This window comes from Hyla sarda, chromosome 2 (assembly GCF_029499605.1).
Source record: "Hyla sarda isolate aHylSar1 chromosome 2, aHylSar1.hap1, whole genome shotgun sequence".
Taxonomy (NCBI): domain Eukaryota; kingdom Metazoa; phylum Chordata; class Amphibia; order Anura; family Hylidae; genus Hyla; species Hyla sarda.
Genome location: NC_079190.1, coordinates 94246112 through 94263002, shown reverse-complemented (window position 1 = coordinate 94263002; position 16891 = coordinate 94246112). Strand labels below are relative to the sequence as shown.

Genomic DNA, 16891 nt, shown 5'->3' with positions numbered 1-16891 from the left:
TGGAGCCAGTTGATATATAAAAATAATTTTTTTCCTGGATAACCCCTTTAAGTCAAGGATGCATTGAGTCAAGCTGAATCTCAAACCCAGTAGGTCATTTCAGGGAAAGTCCATTAAACCAGTCCATATAGATATATAGTAGGTCATTTCAGGGAAAGTCCATTAAATCAGTCCATATAGATAAATATAGTGGGAGACAATTTATAAAAGCATTTATTATATACTTTTTGCTTATTATTGTCTCTCAAATGTCTCACATGCAACTAGGCACTTGTCTGTGCAACTTTTAATCGGCCAAGCGAGAAGAGCAAGAAAATTCTGTTTGTCCTATGTAAGCAAATTTTCAAATATGACTTATAATTTGTGATTGTCACACGCCATCAAAAAATGCCATACACTTACTCCAGCTCAACCCTGGCTAACAGATTTTGCTTACATGAGCAAAATTTCAAAATGGAAAACAAAACAGAATGGAGGAAAAAAGCTGATATGCTTATGTGTGACAAATTTATAAAAGCCGTGTGACTTAACAAAAATAAATTTGTTGCACATTAACAAATCATTAAACAAAATAAAACAACTAAAAAAAAACATACATAAGCAAGCTTGTATAAATGTCTCCCAGTATTGTTAATACGAACGAGCATTTTTTTTCTTTAGTTTTGCTTATGTGCCACATATTAATCATACTATCACAGGGGGTTGATAAATTTGGAGCACACAAGCAAAACAAAAAAGTCGCAGCTGAGTGCAAGTTTTAAAATTTGTTCATGTGCGGGAGTTTTGTACTGAAAGTTAGACCCAGGGCAGACCCACTTGCAACTTTTTATAAGGGGTTTGGGATTTTTTGGCCTAGGTGCAACTTTCGCACATCATAAATATGTGACTACTGCAAACTGAAAACTAAAATTTGCTTGGCTAAGGCTGTTTGTAAATTTTTGCTTACCCACAAAAGTCGCTCAAAAAAAGTGCCTAGGCGCACGTGCAACTTTTTGTGCAACTGGAGTAAGCAAAAAGAAGGCTCTAAATACCTTGATAAATGTCCCCCAAAGAGTCTAAGAGAGGAAACAAAACAGATCATCATGTGACCCTAACTCTTGATATGTAACTTGAACACCTCTAAGTAGATCTTAAAGGATCACTTTTTTCTTTTTTCTGTCCCTGCCTATTACCCATCTATTCCCAACCCCCTCCCTGCCTTTAATTTTTTTTTTTTTTACGTATTAAAAAAGCCTTTTTGTCTGCCTGGTAGTGTGCTCACTACCAGGCAGACTTCCCCAGCAGGCACAACGTCACTGATGCCTGCTGGGGCCGACACTTCCGCCCGTAGTTCACCTATACAGGGCGCCTCCAGCTGTTTCCCCACTGCAACTCCCAGCTTGCCCAGACATCTATTGGCTGTCCGGGAATGCTGGGAGTTGTAGTGGGGAAACAACTGGAGGCACCCTGTATAGGTGAACACCGGATCGGTGATGGCCGCACATACCGCTCCCCGCCGCGCAGCCCGCAACCCCCCCCCCCCGGCCCCGTCACGCCGCTCAACTCACTCCCCTTCCCCCTTAGTTCACCCATTCAGAGTACCCCCTCCCCGCCGCGCAGCCCGCAACCACCCGGCCCCGACCCTCCGCTCAACCCACTCCCCCTCCCCACCCCCCTTAGTTCACCTATTCAGTGTCCCTCCAGCTGTTTCCCCACTACAACTCCCAGCTTGCCCTGACATCTATTGGCTGTCAGGGCATGCTGGGAGTTGTAGTGGGAAAACTGGAGGCATACTGTATAGGTGAACACGCAACCCCCCCCCCCCCCCGACATAATACTTTACTTTGTCCCCGGGAGCCTGCGCGCATTCACTTCTTTCAAAGTGCTCGCTCCCGCCTGTCTGTTTGACAGGCGGGAGCGAGCACTGCAGTGACTGAATTTCGACTCGTTACCAGGCTTAAATGAGTCGAAATTCTGTAGTGATGTCACTGCCGAATGCATTCGGCCACTAGGAGGGCGACCCCTAGTGGCCGAATTTAAAAGTGGTTTAAAATCACTTTTTTTTAATTAAAGTATATTAGAGATATGTTGTAGTACTTAAGTACTACAACATATCAATTTTTTGATTTAATGACAGTTCCCATTTAAGGCTTCTAAGTGTTCCTCCCGTTGGTTGCTATGTTTTTTGAAAATTAGTCTATTATCCCCTGAAGATGAAAGGTATTCGACCCTTACCTCACTATTTTTGTCTAATAGTGCTTGGGTTGTCAGATTTCTAGCTTTCTCCCACCATTGGGCTGTTAGACATTTGCTGCTGTCAACATATGGAGAAACAACTTGGCATAACCTTTACCCAGACCTCTAGGTTGTAACAGGTCACGACAGGTGGTGGATCTTCTGGGCCTGTGTGGATGATGATGTGAGCCGTGCAAGGGAGCGGAGTTTAAGGGGCCTCTGGTTTTCACCAGAACCCGCTGCAAAGCGGGATAATCTTGCTGCGGCAGGCAGCACCCAGGTCGCTACCCATGGCACGACTCGTCCACAAAGGTAGCTGGGAGGTGGTGTAGCACAGAAGGTGACTGGAAGCAAGTGGCAAGATGGCCGTAGGTCAGGAAAGGTAACACAGGTGCAGGGTAGGTAAGGTAGCAAGGAACAGGTACACAGTAACAGAGACACAGGACTTTCACTATAACAATTGGCAACCAAAGATCCGGCAGGGAACCAAGGGAGGAGCAGATATTTAAGGACTGGGTGCAGGTGTAGACACTTGATTAATTGAGCACTGGCCCTTTAAGAGTAAGATCTCCGGCGCGCGCACGCCCAAGGAGGCAGGGGCACGTGCGCTGGGGCTGTGAGGACATGGAGAGGCAGATGATGAGGGAGGTGAGTGACAGGCTGGGATTCATATGCAGGCGCATCCCGCAATGTGAATCACAGCCCTGAGGACAGCGGGAATATAAGCAAAAAGCACTCATGGCCGGCGTGTCCGGCCGGACCGCGGGCGTTACAGTAATCCCCCCCTTTGGTCTCCCCCTCTTCTTTGGAATTCAGAGGATTCCCTACTACATGAGACCAGAGGATTTCTGGAATGGGCAAAGGCTTTAAGGAACTTGCAGGCTTCTGTCGTGGAGTCTTACATCTTCTAAGGTGACCAACGGGCAAGGAAGAATGTCCCCAATTCAAGACTTTATGTCTGAGTTTAATTGGCACAGAAGGTATCACAGGGGGAACAAGACAGTGATCTTGGCAAAATTGTCCCCAACAAGTGATTTCACCAGATTTCCAGTCAAATGTGGAGAATGACGTTGAAGCCAAGGAAGACCAAGAAGAAGTTTCGAAGTACAATGTGGTAGCACATAGAACTCAATGCTTTCCTTATGTAAATTTCCTACTTGCATGACGAGGGGTTCAGTGCGAAATTGCACCTTACAGTTCAGGTTTTGTGCATTAACAGAAGAGATGTAGAAGACGAGACACTGGAAGATGGTGTTTATGGACCTAGGAGGCATGAATGAAGTTACCAGCGGAACCGGAGTCCAAAAGAGCAGAAGCGATGAAAGACGTCTTGGCAGAGGAAAATACTTGAGCCAGGGTGGTCAAGCGAGGAGATGCAATATTAACATCTAGGGTAGCAACTCCTACTGGTCCATGGACGCATAGAACAGTCTTTGAGAAATTGCTCCAGACTGGCACAATGTAAGCACAAATTCCCATTGCGTCGACGGGCTTTTTCCTTCTGCTTTAAAGGGGTTATCCAGGAAAAAAACTTTTTTATATATATCAACTGGCTCCAGAAAGTTAAACAGATTTGTAAATTACTTCTATGAAAAAATCTTAATCCTTTCAGTACTCATGAGCTGCTGAAGTGAAGTTGTTTTTTTCTGTCTAAGTGCTCTCTGATGATACGTGTCTCGGGAACCACCCAGTTTAGAAGCAAATCCCCATAGCAAACCCTTTCTACTCTGTGCAGTTCCCGAGACAAGCAGAGATGTCAGCAGAGAGCACCGTTGCCAGACAGAAAATAACAACTCAACTTCAGCAGCTGATAATTATTGAAAGGATTAAGATTTTTTAATAGAAGTACAAATCTGTTTAATTTTCTGGAGCAAGTCGATATAAAAAAAAAAAGTTTTTTCCTGGAATACCCCTTTAAGTGAAAACGGTCCACTTCCATAGCTTCTTCGGCAAGAGGCAAAGTAGAGAGTAGGGGTGGATGTTGGAACACAGGAGCCAGATGAGGTAAACCCCGTGTTCGGCAGATTCTTTTCCAGAAGGAAGTTCCTCCTGCCTCTCGGCAAAACGCACATCAATTCGAGTGGCTAAATGGATAAGTCCGCTCAGGTTAGCCTAAGACTCTTGTGCAGCGAGAGCATCCTTGATTCTAGCGGGGACATAAGCACTTTGGCCGGAGCGTGGGCGTTACATAGGAGAAACATTCAAAAGATATGTCACAGTATCTAGCAGGATAAGAACTGCAATAACTTTTCAACCCAAAGATTGGACTTCCAACCAATAGTGATGTAGAGAAGGGCAGTCCCAAATGATATGTGAAAGGGTCTCTTGGTCACATCCAGATCTCCTACAATGAGAGGGTAGTTGTAGGGAAAAACGATGTAGAACCTGCAGTGTGTGACACCAGTGAAGGAGGACTTTATATTGATTTTCTTTGTGAATTATGCATGATAAAGCTATAGATGCTTGAGTCGAAATGATTTGCCATAGATATATAGGAATAGTTCTCCCCAGTATGTCTCCCATTTAGTCATATAAGGGTGTTGAATTGCAGAAAGTTTCGCAGGGAATGAGTATATTGTAAATTTTAGAAATCATTCACTCGGTGGTTGTGTTTCCTTTACATAGGAACTCAAAGGAGGTCGAAAGGAGGAAGAGAGTACAGGGGAGGTGTCCCTAAATGATCTTGGATTGCATATGTTTACCGAATATGTATACTTTTATAGTTATGCCCTTTTAGACATAAAATTCACAAAAAGTCTCGCATCGCATTCACTACCACTAGATACAATTATCAACTGCAAATCCAGAACAAAACACAAGAGGTAGGGAAGGATTTATTAATATGTGTGGCAGGTGTGATATGCCACAGAAACCTACACCAGCCCCCGAGCTAAATTTTTGCATCAGGCGCAAGAGAAGCTTCAGATACCAAAAATTTGCTAGGAGGCATGTGAAAACAATGGTCTAAGTAAAACTCCCCCAAAGTACATACTATATCATCATTTTATCAGTAAAACTAGTGACAGATTTGATGTAAAATACATTTCCATAGAACAGAAATAGTATAAATTTGAGCACATGATTAGATACTCCTAAATTGTATTTTACAGTATAAATAGAAGATACGCTTGCATCACAAAAGTAGATAATTAGATAGATAGCTAGATACACAACAGGAATTAGAAGGCAGCAAACTTTGAAGGAGAGCGGGTGCTGTCCACTGTCAGGCTCTGGTCCTGAGCCCCCAACACGATATACCAAACGAATACGCAGTAGCACTCCAATTGGTGAATCAAATAAGTGGCTTTATTTTCATCAACAGGTGCGCAATGTTTCGGTCACCTCACGTGATGGCTTGACAAAGGTCAAGTGAGGTGACCGAAACTTCGCGCACCTGTTGATGAAAATAAAGCCACTTATTTGATTCACCAAATGGAGTGCTACCGCATATTAGTTTGGTAGATAGATAGATAGACATGAGATAGATAAGATAGACAGACAGATAGAGGAGATAGATGTGCATTTATGTACAGGGTGGGCCATTTATAAGGATACACCTTTATAAAATGGGAATGGTTGGTGATATTAACTTCCTGTTTGTGGCACATTAGTATATGTGAGGGGGGAAACTCTTCAAGATGGGTGGTGACCATGGCGGCCATTTTGAAGTCGGCCATTTTGAATCCAACTTTTGATTTTTCAATAGGAAGAGAGTCATGTGACACATCAAACTTATTGGGAATTTCACAAGAAAAACAATGATGTACTTGGTTTTAACGTAACTTTATTCTTTCAAGAGTTATTTACAAGTTTCTGACCACTTATAAAATGTGTTCAATGTTCTGCCCATCGTGTTGGATTGTCAATGCAACCCTCTTCTCCCACTCTTCACACACTGATAGCAACACCGCAGGAGAAATGCTAGCACAGGCTTCCAGTATCCGTAGTTTCAGGTGCTGCACATCTCGTATCTTCACAGCATAGACAATTGCCTTCAGATGACCCCAAAGATGAAAGTCTAAGGGGGTCAGATCGGGAGACCTTGGGGGCCATTCAACTGGCCCACGATGACCAATCCACTTTCCAGGAAACTGTTTATCTTGAAATGCTTGGACCTGACACCCATAATGTGGTGGTCACCATCTTGCTGGAAAAACTCAGGGAACGTGCCAGCTTCAGTGCATAAAGAGGGAAACACATCATCATGTAGCAATTTCGCATATCCAGTGGCCTTGAAGTTTCCATTGATGAAGAATGGCCCCACTGTCTTTGTACCCCATATACCACACCATACCATACATTTTTGTGTTCCAACAGTCTTGGAGGGATCTATCCAATGTGGGTTAGTGTCAGACCAAAAGCGGTGGTTTTGTTTGTTAACTTCACCATTCACATAAAAGTTTGCATCATCACTGAACAAAATCTTCTGTGTAAACTGAGGGTCCTGTTCCAATTTTTGTTTTGCCCATTCTGCAGCACCTGAAACTACAGATACTTGATGCCTGTGCTAGCATTTCTCCTGCGGTGTTGCTATCAGTGTGTGAAGAGTGGGAGAAGAGGGTTGCATTTACAATCCAACACAATGGGCAGCACATTGAACACATTTTATAAGTGGTCAAAAACTTGTAAATAACTCATGAAAGAACAAAGTTACGTTAACTTAAAACCAAGCACATCATTGTTTTTGCTGTGAAATTCCCAATAAGTTTGATGTGTCACATGACCCTCTTCCTATTGAAAAAACAAAAGTTGGATTCAAAATGGCCGACTTCAAAATGGCCGCCATGGTCACCACCCCTCTTGAAAAGTTTCCCCCCTCACATATGTGCCACAAACAGGAAGTTAATATCACCAACCATTCCCATTTTTTTAAGGTGTATCCATATAAATGGCCCACCCTGTAGTTGTTTCCTAAAAGGCAAGCCATTGTTTAAAATAAAATAGACACAGTGGGGGACATTTATCATTGGCTTTGCACCACTTCAATGTTCGAAATGTCCCTGCAACATTTTACGCAATTGCATTTTTTGTTTTTATTATTGTATTTATTATTTGCCAAATAAAATTTAGAACTCTTTTTTTTTCTGCAAAGCCTACTTTTTTTGCGCAAACCTACACCACCTAATAGGACACGTACAAAAGTTTCAGATGCCAGAGCACAAAGCTTGAACATCGATCTGTAGCCCACTGGTTTCTATAATTGAGCAAAATTTATCAAGTCCGGTGCGCCTTTTTGGTAAATTTTAAACAACTGTGCAAACAATACACCAAGCAAACAGGGGTAAAATCTTTACTACCTTACACCAAGAATGATAAATGTCCCCCAAAATTGAATTGGTGTGGTTTTCTTGTACGCGATGCATAACGTATGATGGACTGAAATTCAGAAATCTGGTCTAGATAAGAAAGTGGCTTTCCCAAAAAGGTGGTCTTTTGGAGAGGTTACACTGTGTATGACGGGAGGTTCTTGTTATTGGAATATTTGGTAACCATGGTGAATGTGGCATGAAGTATATACATCTACATATCAAATAAATATTTACAGATTCAATCATTATGTACATGTATTTCCTTTCCTTAGGTTTTTCAAGAAATGTATTTAGAATTTTATATGAAATGAAGCCTCTCCAAAATACCACCTCTTTCAGAAGACCCTCTTCGGATCAGATTTTCATGTGACGAATTTTCAGTACAGAAGAACAAACGATGATCCGGCACCAGATATAAGATTTGCAGCTTTATTTTCTCCGTATAAAAAATGACCAAACATCACACAGTAAAACCGACTCTCTCCACAGTCATACGCGTTTCAAGCGCATGCGCGCTCTTCCTCAGGGTCACTTGAAAAGCGTATGACTGTGGAGGGAGTCGGTTTTACTGTGTGATGTTTGTTCATTTTTGATACGGAGAAAATAAAGCTGCAAATCTTATATCTGGTGCCGGATCATCGTTTGTTCTTCCCTATTGAATATCAGCACTTTGCCGAGTGTGGACCCGCGCTCAGAAACTGGTGGAGGTGAGCTGTACAGAATAATTTCCTTGTCTGACGAATTTTCAGTCCACCATATATTGCAATACAATTTTGGGTGGTTGTCTCAAAGACGTTTTACTGTATAACACATTGACCTACAGTTAGGGTTGCTACCTGGCCGGTATTTTACCGGCACAGACGTTATTTTGGCCACCCTGCCGGTATTTTGGCAATGCCATGGCGGGTATTTATCCAACTCCCGGAATGTTGCACCATATACTATACCAATGTTTCCCAACCAGCAAGCCTCCAGCTGTTGCAAAACTACAACTCCCAGCATGCCTGGACAGCCAACGGCTGTCCGGGCATGCTGGGAGTTGTAGTTTTGCAACAGCTGGAGGCACCCTGGTTTGGAAACATTGACCTATACTATATACTACTATATAGTTCAACATGCTGGAAGTTGTAGTTTTGCAACAGCTGGAGGCACCCCTGATTGGAAAACACTGAGCTATACTATATACTACTATATAGTCCAACATGCTGGGAGTTGTAGTTTTTGTTTGGGGCAGCTTCTGAGCCACAAGTTGTATCAGAGCATGCCGGGAGTTGTAGTTAGTAACGAGCAAAAAGTCACATCAAAACAAAAATGGTATTGTAAAAAACTACAGATCGGGGTGCAAAAAATGAGCCCTCATACGGGAGTGTATAAGGAGAAATTAAAAAGTTATAAGGGTCAGAATGGGACAAAATTTCCCACGCATATGTGTATCCTGTGATGTTACGCATATATAGTAAATTATGCAAATTAGCATGGCCGGTATTTTTTTTTTGCAAGAAAAGTGGCAACCCTACCTACAGTAGGTTGGTTGACGTCATATGAGGAGCAAGTCGAACTTCAAAACATATCCCTCATGAGAATGCAGTGAAATGTCAAATTCGGCAGTAAATAAAGCTGGGTGCACTTACCTTGTGGGATGTGCACTATGCCAACCGTCAAGCCTGCAACCAGATCTCCCAGAATCCATTTCTTCAGTTTGTACCTGGGTAACCAGCCTACAATAGGGATCCTATGCTTTAGTAGAGTGTGTAGTCTATGAGTTGAGCATTTACAGCTCCTGGCTAACTTCTCTTTTAAAGTAAGCGGAGACCTCTCCAAATCCTTAGCTGTGCCGTACACCTTCTGAAACTGCTCTTCCGTGTAGACGTTCCTGTACACTGCTAGTGTACTCATAGTGAACACTGCCAATGTAACCTGAGATCACTGGGGATAGAATAGAGGGAAGCCCTTATATATTTCTCTGTAATCTTTGCTTGCTTTCCTGCTTGAAGAGGTGGGCCAATCATACCGGTCTGCTTTGGGAATGTCCTCCCTGGAAACATCCTTTATTAACCACTTATGTTTAAAAAGGCACATTACAGGAAAAGGATGACATCCTCTATTAAAGCCTATGGGAATGAGCATCAAAGAACAAGAGAAAAGAATCCCAAGGTGTCACTGGAAGAGAAAAAAAAAATAGTGTTCCATCGGAAACTTCTTTTTTTTTTTAATTGTTTTTATAGTTTTTAAACAAGTATACTATAGATAAAAAATGGCACATACTGTGAAATCCAAAAAATATTGACCTTTTTATTTATCTCATTGACATTTAAAGGGGTACTCCGGTGGAAATTTTTTTTTAAATGAACTGGCGCCAGAAGGTTAAACAGATTTGTAAATTAAGTAGAAAAGAAGTTGATCAGCTCACTTGAGCCTCCAGTGCACGGCAATCCTCAAGACAAGCAGCACGATAGACGAATGTAGCCAGCACATAAAATCCAGAGTTTATTGATATCTCATTAAAAGTTCTATAGAAAGGCAGGTAGGGGAGTACATCAGGCAATATCACGCACAGTTACTAGCTTAGAGATGGGTCCCTTCACGCCAATGCGTTTCGGGTCAAGGACCCTTAGTCATGGCAAGACTAAGGGTCCTTGACCCAAAACATGTTGGCGTGAAGGGACCCATCTCCAAGCTAGTAACTGTGCGTGATATTGCCTGATGTACTCCCCTACCTGCCTTTCTATAGAACTTTTAATGAGATATCAATAAACTCCGGATTTTATGTGCTGGCTACATTCGTCTATTGTGCAGATTTGTACATTACTTCTATTAAGTATAAAGCCTGATGGGCTGTGTTTGTGCGAGGGGCGGAAGTAATTATCGCTCCTTGCACTTCCAGGTGGGGGCGTGTGTATATAACTTCCCCCTCTCCTACAGGGGCGGAGCACGTGTCGTTTGTGGAATCTCTGCTTCCTGTGTCTGGTGTTTGAATCTCCCACAAAAATCTTCAGAGCTGCTGAGGCCTCGCTGATCATGAGTCTGGGGGTGCAGGCGCGGCATTCCGGGCAGCTCCGCTGGCTGTCTTATCTGGGGATGCTGTGTCTCACTCTGATTATAAGGTAATATTGGGCAGGTATGGTTCTGGCTGGCTCTGCCCGCAACGGTAGTGGGCGCCAGGAGCGGCAAGCAGGTGAGTTAAATCTGTGCTGGGGGTGGTGCGGCCTCAGCATTTCGCGCAGCCCGCTAGCTGCCTCATGGCGACATGTGGACCGCCCGCCACCCACACAACTACAATTGTCTATGCCCTTGGGACAGGTTGCGGCAGCTGCCCAGTCCTCGTTAGGCGGTCCTGTCAGCTTGTCTGCTATCGTTAATCTAAAGTATAGTGTAATGCTCTGCGGAGGGTTGTTTCAATATAACGTTTGCTGTATACAGTGTGGTGCAATGCTCTGCAAAGAGTCGTTTCAATATAACTTTTGCTGTGTGCTGCGGTGCTCTGCGGGGTATACGGTGCCCTTGCAGTATACGGTACAGTGTAATGCTCTGCAAAGGGTCTCGTTACAATATAACATGTACTGTATAACGATATAGTGCAATGCTCTGCAGATGGTCTCGTTACAATATAGTATACATGATATACAGCTATGGCGATATGCTCTGCAGATTGTCTTGTTACAATATAGTATACATGATATTTAGTTAAGGTGCAATGCTCTGCAGATGGTCTCATTACAATATAGTATACATGATATACAGCTATGGTGCTATGCTCTGCAGATGGTCTTGTTACAATATAATATATACTATATACAGTATAGTGCTATACTCTGCAGATGGTCTCATTATAAACAAACTTTATACAGTTAGTGCAATGCTCTGCAGATGGGATGGTTTCAATACAACATATTATATAGGGCATAGTGCAATGCTCTGCAGAGGGTCGTTACAGTTAGCATGTCCAGTGTGGTGCAGTGCTCTGCGAAGGGTCTTGTTGCAACACAGGGTGGCATTTACTGTGCGGTGTGGTGCAATACTCTGCAGAGGATCACGTTGCAGGGTAGCATATGCTGTGTGTGGTGATGCAGTGCTCTGTAGACTGTCTTGTTTCAATATAGTATATAGTAGGGTGCAATGCTCTGTAGAGATATAACATAGGCTACATCCAATTAAATCATAGTATACACAGTGTAATGCTCGTTATTTGAACGATCATGGTATCCATACGGTTCATACACTTGGTTTATTATGGGCATACACGCATTACTGGTACAAGGTGCACACGAGTAGAGCATCTTCACGGTTTGATAACTCCATGAGTTTCTTATTGTCCGTACTCTCATGGTTAATTCATACGCTTATGGCACACTGCTCGTACGCGCATAGTATGTATACAGTTTCATGTGCTAATATCATTATATACGGTACATATACTCACTGATGATACATTCACAGCATTTATACTGGGCAAACTCGTTTATGCTGTTCACCTCATGGTTATTCTCTCCCTCACTGGTGTTCTACACGGTCCACAAACTTGGCATTTATGCTGTTCACATATTCTTGGCATGTTCACGGTCTTACATTCTTTCTACCATGTTACGTTCATGGCAATCAAACACGTCGTAATTATCACTGGTTCATACGCTCAAAGTATCATTGGGTTCATATGTTAATGGTATTTCATACTGGTTACGGCAGTATACTGCCTATAGCAATTATACGGTTCATACACTCATGGCAGTTATAGTGGTCACACTCTCACGGTTCTTAAGTTGTTCACATGTTCACCGCATTCATACACGCAGGTTTCATACGCTCATGGCAGTTATATTGGTCACACGGTTATGGTTTTGTTGTTCGCGCATTCATACACGCAGGGTTCATACGGTTCATACGCTCATGGCGGTTGTATTGGTTGCACGGTCATGGTTTTGTTGTTCACGCATTCACCGCATTCATACACGCAGGTTTCATACGCTCATGGCAGTTACATTGGTCACACGGTTATGGTTTTGTTGTTCACACGTTCATCGCATTCATACACGCAGGGTTCATACGCTCATGGCAGTTATATTGGTTACACGGTCATGGTTTTGTTGTTCACCGCATTCATACACGCTGGTTTCATACGCTCATGGCAGTTACATTGGTCACACGGTTATGGTTTTGTTGTTCACACGTTAATCGCATTCATACATGCAGGGTTCATACGCTCATGGCAATTATATTGGTTACACAGTCATTGTTTTGTTGTTCACACTTTCACCGCATTCATACGCTCATGGCAGTTATATTGGTTACACGGTCATGGTTTTGTTGTTCACATGTTCACCGCATTCATACATGCAGGCTTCCTATGGTTCTCACACATAGTGTCATGCTGTTTCGTGCAGTTGTTGCCACGCGCTCATAGCATGTTCACAGCATTACACTGCTTATAGTACTCATACCTCATAGCGTCATACCACATATTAATTTGTAGCACATATGCTCGACGCTTATACTGCACATGTACTTGTAGCATTTATACTACACATACACATGGCCTACATCAGGCACATACGCTCTTAGCATTGATACCGCAAGTATACTCATAGCATTATACTGCTCATAGTATCATATCACTATACGCTCATAGCATTTATACCACATACACGCTCGTTGTATTCATACCACAGACATGTTCACGTCATGTATATTGCACATAGAATTGTAGCAATACACTACACGGACATTCGTAGCATTCATTCTGTACATACGATGGTAGTAATTATTATGCTGACACGTTGTAGTAATTATCCTGCGTACATGTAGCATTCATTCTGTTATGTTATCTGCACTAACATCTATAGCGTTTATTGTACATGGGTAATGGTATTTATTCTGCATGTTCATCCATAGCGTCTACACTACACACATGCTCCCGTAGCTTTTACTGTACGTATGTTTATAGCATTCATTCTGTGTATTCGTGCATAGTCTTTTATACGGAAAGTTCACTCAGGTTTGTCAGGATGTAGCCCTATTGCCGAACTCCTCTTCAGGTTAAGGGGTCAATGTCGGTTGCTACTGACTCGTTCAGAGCAATCGCATTGTTGTTTATTGTCATGACCTGACAAGTTCTCAGGTCAGATACAACCTCCCCTGTTGTATTTCACGACTACGTTATCAGTTATAGTACACATATTCAACTATCCGGCACAGGTACTCGTTCAAAGGGTGGTCATCATTTTAGTGGCACTAATCGGCTGTGCAATACCCGGTCACCTGACTCGTTCCTTCAGGGGTTGAATCGCGGTTGTTACTGACTCACATTCAGAGCAACCAATTTCAGGAATACTCAATGTTAACCTGTTGCCTGACTCCTCTTCAGGTTAAGGGGTAATGTCGGTTGCTACTGACTCGTATTCAGAGCAATTTTGTCGTTGGTGTATTTGTTATGACCTGACACGTTTTCAGGTCAGATACAACCTCGTCTGTTGTATTTCTCGATTACGTCATTTCGTTATAGTACACAGATTCAACTATCTGGCATAGTTGCCCGTTACGCTCATAGTCTGGTTACGTTCATAGCTTTATTTTGTTGTACTGCACATGGGTAATAGTTTTTCTGCATTTCCATCCTTAGAGTCTACACTACACATATGCTCCCGTAGCTTTACTGTACTACTGTGTATTATTCGTGCATAATGTTTATACGGAAAGGTTATACAGCTTTGTTAGGATGTTGCCCTATTTGCCTGACTCCTTCAGCTTAAGGAGTTAATGTCGGTTGCTACCGACAAATTTTCAGAGCAATTACATTGTGGTTCATTGTCACGACCTGAGACGTTCTCAGGACAGATACAGCCTCCTCCGTGGTATTTCATGACCACGTTATCAGTTACTTATAGTAGACATATTCAACTATCCGGCATAGTTGCACGTTGTCTATCTTTTGAGATATATGTTTACACTTTATTTTCTAGGCGTGTATGAGGTACTCATAATGATGTTAGAGCATAAATTCATAACGTTCCTTACGTTTTCACGGTACTTACGCTCTCAGCTTGTGTATGATACATGCACCAGTACACAGCATTTGTTGCATACTACCATAGTTGTATGCGGGTAGGTTATGTGCATTCGTTCCCAGTGTTGAATAGCAGTTGCACCTCTGGCTGTACATATATTTACAATGCACGATTACAGTATTCATATGGTGCTTACATTCATTGCAGATATATCGAGCACATATTCTTTAACCTCCTACGTCTGCAGGGGGGATGCACCACATAGGTTATTGTTAGACATGTCTCAGAGCAATAACATATTGAGTAGCGACTTGTAGTTGGGTATACTATTAGCAGGTTATGCCGTACATACGGTTAACATGTTTCATGCGGTGCACACAGGGGAGGTAGATCATTTGCTTAGGGTATTGGACCTTCAGAACAACACGCCAGCTTCATACAGGTATCTTGTCATGAATACTCATGATGTTACCCTGTTGCCTGACTCCTCTTCAGGTTAAAAGGGGTAATGCCAGTTGCTACTGACTCGCAATTTTGTCGTGTGTTATATTTGTTATGACCTGACACGTTTTCAGGTCAGATACAACCTCGTCTGTTGTATTTCTCGATGACGTTATCATTTCGTTATAGTACACAGATTCAACTATCCGGCATAATTGCACGTTCTCTTTTAAGGAGGGCCAGCATTTAGTTGCAGATATATTGTGCATTTAATACAGTTTCGTGACTCATTTCTTTAGGATCGGGGATTGAATCGTGGTTGCTGCTGTCTCATTTCAGAGCAATTGATTTGACATGGTTATGTAGGTAATCTGACACGTTTCAGATAGCATACAATCTCAATATGGCATTTCACATTTACGTATTTGAGAAGAAAAAAAAATAAAAAAAAATAAAAGTGGTTTACAAAGACCTGTGACGTTTACAGGCACAATGATTTCACAAAGACCTGTCATGTCTACAGGCTCGATGGTTTCCGCGGGGACCTGTGACGGGTTCAGGCACGACGGTGTCACAAAGACCTGTCAGGTCTACAGACATGATGGTTCATCTAAACACTGGTCACGTCTACAGATACGTTGCTCTCGCAGGGAGCTGTCATCTGCAATGGGTCATCACTTCCAAGTCCAGTTGGGTCAGTACAGTGGCTAGTTAGGTATGTCTGTTACAGTCTCAATCAGGTAAGGTGCCTTCGTGAACCTTGTCATGCGACATGACCCACACGATCTATCAGGTAGATAGGTATTTCTTGTCATTTACCTGTCAGTTTAGTTTTTGCCTCTTAAATAGCAGGGGATTGGTGCTTGTCAGACCTGCCATGAAGTTAGCCTTTCCGTGTCCATTTGAAGTAATGTCACAAGTAGGGATGGTGATAGGTATAGTTCAGTTAGTATTTGGCAGGGAAGGTTATTCTCAGGTTGATTCTTTACAGATGGACATTACTACCACGGTTTCAAAGGTATGGTTACCACCTCTAGTAGTCACTAATTGGTCAGGGCTACTCTTTCAGCACATTAGGTATAGTCTACTTCGGGTATGTGAAGATTGATGCTGGGTGTAGGATGTGTTATTTCAGAATTGTATTCATCCTAGCATGGTTGCTTTTTGCCCTCTATAGGCGTGCCCTCATTGCGCGGTTATGGCACAACTCAGACCGCTATGCTAGGGTAAGATCTTGTATAGGTATGTAGGCAATCTTTCCTGTCACTAGTACACGTATGGAGCCCCGATCACAAGTATAAAGCCTGATGGGCTGTGTTTGTGCGAGGGGCGGAAGTAATTATCGCTCCCTGCACTTCCAGGTGGGGCTCATTGGGAACAGGTGGGGGCGTGTGTATATAACTTCCCCCTCTCCTACAGGGGCGGAGCACGTGTCGTTTGTGGAACCCTCCCAACCCTCCCTTATCTTATTCCTTCACTATAGTGCATGCCCTCTATAGGCGTGCCCTCATTGCGCGGTTATGGCACAACTCAGACCGCTATGCTAGGGTAAGATCTTGTATAGGTATGTAGGCAATCTTTCCTGTCACTAGTACACGTATGGAGCCCCGATCACAAAACATATTTATCCTTCTAGTACTTTTTAGCAGCTGTATGCTACAGAGGAAATTCTTTTCTTTTTGCCATTTTTTTTTGTCTTGTCCACAGTGCTCTCCGCTGACATCTGATGCCCGTATCAAGAACTATTCCGAGCAGGAGAAAATACTCATAGCAAACCTATGCTACTCTGGACAGTTCCTGACATGGACAGAGGTGTCAGCAGAGAGCACTGTGGACAAGACAAAAAAAGAAATTCAAAAAGCAAAGAATTTCCACTGTAGCATACAGCTGCTAATAAATACTGGAAGGATAAAGATTTTTTTTTTTTAT

The 16891-nt window shown here is 42.7% G+C and overlaps 1 protein-coding gene across 1 annotated transcript in view; it reads right to left on the bottom strand.

Moving 5' to 3' along the window:
• LOC130358791 (solute carrier family 26 member 10-like) overlaps window positions 1-9419 on the bottom strand; it is an 86747-nt gene extending 77328 nt beyond the window's left edge. The window contains exon 1 of the mRNA XM_056562588.1: window positions 9155-9419. Coding sequence (XP_056418563.1) covers window positions 9155-9419 — 265 coding nt within the window. The remainder of the gene's footprint in view (window positions 1-9154) is intronic.
• Window positions 9420-16891: the final 7472 nt, after the last annotated feature.